The 7,727-nt window shown below is 37.7% G+C and overlaps 1 protein-coding gene across 1 annotated transcript in view; it reads right to left on the bottom strand.

Moving 5' to 3' along the window:
- Nucleotides 1–266: 266 nt before the first annotated feature.
- LAMA4 (laminin subunit alpha 4) overlaps nucleotides 267–7,727 on the bottom strand; it is a 97,869-nt gene continuing 90,408 nt past the window's right edge. Inside the window, exons 35-38 of the mRNA XM_071438323.1 lie at nucleotides 7,006–7,136; nucleotides 4,166–4,259; nucleotides 3,056–3,175; nucleotides 267–1,623 (exon numbers count right to left, since the gene is read on the bottom strand). Coding sequence (XP_071294424.1) covers nucleotides 1,478–1,623; nucleotides 3,056–3,175; nucleotides 4,166–4,259; nucleotides 7,006–7,136 — 491 coding nt within the window. The 3' untranslated portion in view covers nucleotides 267–1,477. The remainder of the gene's footprint in view (nucleotides 1,624–3,055; nucleotides 3,176–4,165; nucleotides 4,260–7,005; nucleotides 7,137–7,727) is intronic.

Here is a 7,727-nt window from a genome sequence, read left to right as displayed (position 1 = left end):
AAACCCTTTTTTCACCCTACTGAGAGTAGTAGGGAAGCTGCTGATTAGTGCTTACAGATGTATCTTATTCTGGTGGTTCTTCCATCTGTCCATGCTTTCAAGATCTTTGGATTCCAGTTTTCATTTGTGTGTTTTCCAGATGAATTCTTATTAATTTTCAGTCTCTAGGGTGTTGTCCTTTATTTTTGCATTTCATAGTTTCCTGCTTTGCAGCTGGTCATGTTTTGAGTTGGTTCCAACAATAATTTGCTCAGCAACCATAAAACTTTCATTACTTTATTCTTTATTGCATTACTTTATACTTCAAAGAAAAGAAAGCTAAATGGCTTTGATTCCTTGTAGGTGATGATTGAAGGGACTAAGTTTTGCAAGTGATTTGTATTTATTTGGTGTGCAAGCCTACTGTGAGTTGAACCCTACCATTAACTTCCATCTACCTTCTATGGCTATAACACAGCTCACATTTGCAGCCCTTTGCCTTCTGTTTGCATCTTCCTGTTTCACTCTTGGTTGCTCTGCAGCAGCATATCTTCTGAAGGAAGATATGTTCCTTGTTTGGGGATTTCTGCTCTAAACTGAAGTCCTGCAGGAGCCTCACAGGGAAGTGATGTTTTTGTATGATAAGGGAGTCACCTGAAACTGTGACTGTGATTCTGCTTTCTATGCTTCATTTTTACTTGTGTCACATTAGTGCAAATGAGATCACAATGAGATTGTGAATTTAGTGCTGTGTTTGTATGTAAGTGCATTTAAAAATTCAGAGAAAAAACTTGAAATTTAAAATTGTCTCTAAGGCAAGCATTACACTAAAATTACCTAGTTTAGGTAAATGAGTCTATATATAAAACATCTGTCTTAAAAGATATACATCCTCTCTTCATATTGTGGCAGAACATATCCATGAAGTCTAGAAGTGGAATAAACATTTTAATTTTTCATTGTTTGTAAGCTTACATAATTAGTATACTCTCTTCCCCCCATTTTATTTGAGGAATATATAAATGAGTTGAATGGAAAATTAAAAATATACAGTAAGATCTTTATACAGTATTTGCGATGTAAATCTATTATCTAGCTTTATTCTTTAATGTGCATTAGCAGATCTTTTCCTGTGGAACAAAGGGTGACTAGATATGGAATGAGATTATGTAAAGGATCTATTTTGAAAGTAACATATTTAATATAATTTTAATTTATTTTATATTCTCATATTTTCATGTAAAAGACTGGCCACACATATACTATAAGAAATGGTAAAGCTCACTCTTGTGGTATGTTAAGAGAAGTGCAGAAGCAACAGCTTTTATTCTTCAGTGATTTTTGTTTGCATGTAAATATGAGAAGTGACCCCCCTTCATGCTTTCTGTAGATGTGGCTGTGATATTTTCATTCTTCTTGTCTTGCTGGACATAGTTTCTTTTGTTCTATTTTTCTTTCTGTGGTCTAAGAAACTTTTCAGAATTGATGCAGTGCACTATCAGGCTGCTGGACAGGTATTGATGCTTACAGCACCACTAACCAAAGCTGCTTTACTAAAACTCACTGGCTTTTCATCAATCATGAAGTTACGAATGCAGCCAATGAAGGAATTGCGTGTAGTCAGGCTTGATGTTAGCAGAGACTCTGGAAAAAGAAGATCAAAAAAATTAAATAAATAAAAGTTTAGAGCTCATGATGGGCAAAATAATCAGTTTGGTAGCAGAACTTTGCTACTAAGTGCAGCTCTTCTGAATCTTCTTTTAAAATGTTTGGCCTACTGCCAGTGTTCTAGAGGCCATTAAAGTATGGTTAGTTATCTACAGTTATGTGAAACTCTTGATACTATATTATCAATAGACACAATTTTGCATTTTTTGACGACTACATTTTCTTTTAAGTAACAGAGTAGATGAGTCCCAGTGTCTGCTTTTAAAATGTAGCATCACATGTACTGTAATCTGTGTCTGATTTGTTAGTTTGCCTTCAGTTGGCTGTATCTGCATGGCATTATTTAGTATTGTATCTTATTTGTTGTTGTGAAGTTCTGTGTAAGAGTTTCCTGTGCCAGGCTGATAATAGCATTATAGAGCCAGTGTATGGCATTGCTTTAGTATTCTATAATTAATGTAGAAATAGAAGGCTCTATTATGAAGCAGAACAGCATTTGCAATTACCCCTTTATATTACCTCTCTGGGAAGAGTTCTGTCCTAATAAAATTCCATTTTGGATTTAAAGAGTGAGCAGGCATCTGTGCATAGATTTTATTATTCCCTTTAGGCTCATTTTACCTCCTGGTAGCGTGGGATGGATGTGAACACCATGCACTCAAGCCAGTAATCCAAGATAAGCATTATAATGAATTTTGTAGTTAGAACTGTTAATGATTGACATGCAAGGCTCAGAGAAATAATGCTGCATGTTTTCACTGAGAAATGTATGAGAGTTGACTTAAAAATGGATCACGTAGTGTTGATTACAGTTTGTATATGAACCCCAACAGAGTAGCTCTGTCTGTTGAATAAGGGAAAGAAATGTAGTAATCTTGGCCCATGCTACACAGATGGTCTGTGAGTCACAAATACACAGGAGCAGAAGTCTGTCTAACAGAAACCCCTAGTGAGAAAAAGAATCTCCATGTTTTATCTTGTGTTCAAAGATGCTATTGCTTGAAGAAGAGGAAAGAAGCCTACCAGCAACTAAACCTTGGGACTCAGGTTACAGTGACAGCGAGTTTCCAATCCCATAAATAAATAAATCACTTCTTAAAAAAGAGTTAGCCCACATGGGAAGGAAAAACAGAAAAAAAGAAATTTTGTTTGTTGTTGGCTGACTTCTCTAGTGAATCCATACGTTGCCCTCCAGCAGCTGTGAATGTTTTCATTTCAATGAAGCAGCACATCTTTTTCTTTGATAACTTGAGGCAGAACATTTATGATCAGCTCTTGAGCCTTTGAATTTTACCAGGTTGTTCACATATTTTGTTCGTTTTTGAGATGAAAACTTAGTCTTTATGCTTTCTCTGGAAACAGGGCTGAAATCTCAGAACAATGTACCACAAAGATACCAAAAACCTACCTGGTACACCTCCAATAAACACTGGCTCCCTGTGGTCCATTGCCTTTGGATTTAGCGGCCCTACCACATGGTTGACTTCAGAGTCTACGTCCAGCTGCACCACATTTGCGTCTCTAATAACTGAAAGGAGAAGGAACAGAGATCAGCAAGAAGTGTGACATGAGTCTTTTATGACAGACAGGAGTTATCTCTTTGGTGTGAGTAGTTGATTTAGTGTTTGCTAGATTGAGTGTGAGCCATCAGTGACAATTTGTGAGTGGATTCTGGCCCAGGGCAGGACCAATGGTAGATACAGTGGGAGCAAGGGTGCTTTTGAGTGGGGCTCTTGATCCCTGGTGGCAGTGTTTAGGCTCCAGGTTATGAGCATACAATGGCTTGTGGCTTAAAAAAACTGTTGCCCAATCACTCCCATTTGGGGATATATTGGAATGCAGTGAGACTTCTCCCTTGCTTGAGTGCTTGGATTTCCTTCAGAAGGGAAACAGAATGCTTGTGGACAGGGTGTAGGCTCAGATCACTTCTGCAGTGATAGTGGAAGACATTCTAAGTCCACATCTAGACAGGAAGATGAGGTGGTTCAAAGCACCCAGGAAATGCTTTTTGACTTTCAAAACCAGGAAAGAAGGATGACTCTCTGGCACAGAGGCAAAATCCCAGCTGCAGACATCTCTCTATCATGAGCAAAAGGTTCCCCACATCTGTCTTGTTATTTGACTTTTAAGGGCAGTGTATACTTTTACCTACTGCATTCTATCAATTTATTTAACCTCTAATTGGGAAAGGAAGACTATAATCTGGTATATGAATTAGGAAAGGTAGCCAGAATTTCAGATGGGCTGCTTTCTGTTCTTTGAACAGGGAGCTTCCATCTTTGTTTGTTTTCCCTATCTTTGTAGGAACCTGTGCTTGTCTTCCCAGGAAGCCCTACAGTTCTGTGTCTGAGGGATGACTAAGACTGTGTCTTTCACACAAACTTGGGTCTTGGCAGGTGAAAAAGAAGAACTGAAAATGCTTCTGCATTGCCAGTGCTCTAGCCCATGGAGATGGATATCTGGGGAGCAAGAGACGGGCTTTGTTACCTTAAATACGGAACAATCACCTTTTACTGACCTGCAATTCGATGCCACCTGCCGTCGCAGAGACTCTGTTTCAATGTCACTGAAGTTGAAAAATCCCTGATTCCATTATTCAGTTTCACAGTAACCTAAGGGAAAAGAATGTAATCATCACTGTAAACCCCCTCCTTTTCTCTTTTTACCTTCTGTTGTAATAATGTTGTATTCCTCACTCAAAACAGGTCAAGTACCCAAGAGAAAGGAAAACATGACTTCATTAAATTCTTCAAAATAAAGTACCTTTTAAATAATATTTAGGGTGGGTTGGTTTTTTTTTTTTTTGGTTGGTTTTTTGTTTGTTTGTTTGTTTGTTTAATTGTTCAGATTCAATAGTTCAGAGACATTCCTAATTATCTCAAGGAAGAATTCAAGAAAAGATTTAAAAATAAGAGCTAATTTCACTCATTTACTAGTACCTCTACTCTATAATTTCCTGTGTGATAAATTAGTGTTTAGAGGCATCAGATGATGTTTTTGGCATCTTGCTAGCCACTTAATAAGGAAAACAGTCATGAAAACCCAAGTATAAACAAGCAGAAAAGATATGAGAAAGGAATGAATAGCAAAATTAAGAATTACTTTGAAGTTACTTGTTCAAGCTTACAAGTAAATCTCTGGAAGAGCTAGAAGGTGAACATAATTCTGAATTTTGCACCTCTGTTTTAGTTAATGGATTAATATCTTTTTTCATGGAAATGGTGCAGCAGCAGCAAAGCAGTGTTGTGGCCCTGTTGTGGGACATGAGATTCCTGGTGGTGATTGCCAGAGAACTCCAAACTCTGAGCCCAGCCACTCAGGCTTTTCAAATGTTGAAGTTGTTCCTGATTATGCTGACTCTATGCTGACTGAAAATCACAGAATCATAGAATGGTTTGGATTGGAAGGGACCTTAAAAATCATCTTGTTCCAACCCCCCTGCCATGGACAGGAACATCTTTCATAAGATTGGATTGCTCGTTCACATCCAACCTGGCCTTCAATATTTAATGGGATGGGGCATCCACAGGTTTTCTGGGCAACCTGTTCCAGCCTCACCACCCTCACAGCAAAGAATTTCCTCCTAATATCTAATCTAAATTTACTGTCAGTTTGAAGCCATTCCTCCTGGTCCTGTCACTACATGCCCTTGTAAATGGTCTCTCACAAGGAAGCAACTTATAGTTAATTCTAGAGGGTTTTGATACAGTTGTAACCAAAAAATATTATTTTTTTTCTAGAAGGGCACCAACAAACACAACTAAAATGATCCTCATGTTCTATTTTATCCACTCTTGGACAAAATGTATTGACTGAAGCAAATAAAGAATTACAGGAGAAAGTGACTCCTTAATAAATCACTCAGACAAGCTGTACTGATAGAGATGTGTACATTTAAAAAATGAATTATAGTTGCTGATCTTATTCATTCAGCAAAATGGTTTTCACAAAACAGGTCTTTTGTAATGCATTCAAAGAGGGCAGATAGTTAATGCTAAATACACACAGATCCTTACTAAGAAGTTACTGAACTGCTGCAGTGACAAGCAGGGAAAAGCTGCTTTTCCAGGGTGAATTTTGTTTATGAATTGCATTTGCATTATACAGGAAGGGAGGTGTGAAGCAGTAAGGGAAGCAGCACCCTTTGTTAGACCAGTTGGTACAGTTGGGAAAACCAGACAAATTACTGGGCATGCAGAACTTTGGTTAGAACTTGACATAAGAAGTGCTATACTGGACCGGTTCTATACAGTCTCAGCTTTTGGGTGTGGCATGATATGCATCAGCACAATGTACTTAAGAATTTCTCTGTTAATTCCCTAGATACAGGGGTAAGAATGGGCTTCATCTTACCTAATCAGCTGTCAAAAGTTAGGTGCCTAACTGAAGCACCTGTTCTCTCTATAGCCAACACAGAAAAAGAAATTCTCTGAATAACAGCTCATTTAGTCACCTAATTAGACACCTGCTTTAGGATAGGATGAATCATCTTGTTAAACTGTTTACTCAGTCACGCTGCTGTAGGTGCTGCTCTTGGAGAAGAGGTGAGAGTGTTTCCTCAGATGCTGCATTTCTAACTTATGTACAGCCAGACCCACTTAAAAACCCTTCCACTTTGATTGACAGGTGCATAGCAGTGATTGAAGAATGTCCACACTGCATAGTCTCTTGACTGTGCCTTGAGTTTCTCCTCTTCAGGAAAGACCAAAAAACTGCCGAGATTTCCTATGCTCTAAATCTTCGCTTGTGTGGTTCACTTAAGACTGAAATTTATTGCTGTAGGTATGCAATGCATAGCATGAAGACATCCAGATTTTATCAATAAACACAATAAAAAATAGCAACAACTGTCTGGTGTGTTAATTTCTAACCTCTCTCCTTCATTTGAAATCCAGAGCCTGTAGAAACCAGGCCAACAGACAATCAGAACTTTTCCTTTCCCTCACTCTTTCCATCACACATATATCTGATAAAGAAAGAAGAGACTGAGTGTAACTCTGACTTATTGTTTAAGAAATAAGAAAAAAAAATTATTGACAGTTACTTGTAACCATGATACATTTTTAATGTGTGGATGAAAGAGCAGTGCCAAAGAGTTGGTGCTTTTGCTTCTTTTCAGCTCACAACAAAATATTTATGGCTTGTATTAGTAAAGTGATCTGAACTTGTCACAGGTGTTATTTTTAGTATTTTAAAATAAATATTTGGTTTGGCTAATCTAAGCTGTTATTATATTTAGGGGAGAAATAAGAATCAGTTAATGGCAAATTTGTAAGACAAAATCTGCATGTAGCGAAGCCCAAGTAAGTGGAAGAGAAACCAGTCAAGGCAGTGGAGGAGATGTGACCTTGTTTATACCTGTCCATTTCTCATGTGCATATTCAGGTACTCTCCATTCACGCTGTGACCATGCAGTAGGATTCCTGAGCTGCTTCGGGGACGTATTTCAAAAACAACTTCAAATTTCAGGCCTAAACTGAAGGATTCATCTGTGAAGTAAAAAGAATAACATTTTTTTTGTACCGAGTTAGTGATGAAATTGGACATTTATTCAAAGTCAAAGTAGAACATCAGAGGGTGGATTTCATTTGTTCTTCAAACTATTGAAATATGAGATAGCATGATGTGCTGTCAATGACCCATTTCAACTTTTGTTTTGATTGGACAACTAATAAAGGTTTATTTACTTTTCTCATTATTTAGAAAATGTATTTTGTTTAAAAATGTTTCTTAGCAATAAAATGGACAACAGAAAGTAAATGATTTGTATTTTTGGCAGTTTCTTATTGTGCAATTTCCTAGACACTCAGAAGTCATTATTGAGTGAGTGGGAGTTCACTTGAGCTTTGATGATTCAATAGGAGAAACTCCCTTTTTCAAACTGGTGACAGGCCAGAGAGCAAATTAGAAACACTAGTCTGATTCTTCTTGGTGCTGCCAGTGAATAGGGTTTTGCAGTTTCCTTTGTTGTTCAAATCAGAGTCTATGTGACTGAAACACCCTCCTAAAACTCTTCCTGGGACACAGCAGGCCGAAATGACAGAAAAGCTATGTTGTGTCATGCTGTTCGGTATCAAGAC

Source organism: Agelaius tricolor, unplaced genomic scaffold, assembly GCF_023055355.1.
Source record: "Agelaius tricolor isolate 1412-34295 unplaced genomic scaffold, bAgeTri1.0.p SCAF_1, whole genome shotgun sequence".
Lineage (NCBI taxonomy): Eukaryota > Metazoa > Chordata > Aves > Passeriformes > Icteridae > Agelaius > Agelaius tricolor.
Note: the sequence above shows the minus strand (reverse complement) of the source record. Positions and strands in the feature narration are given on the sequence as shown.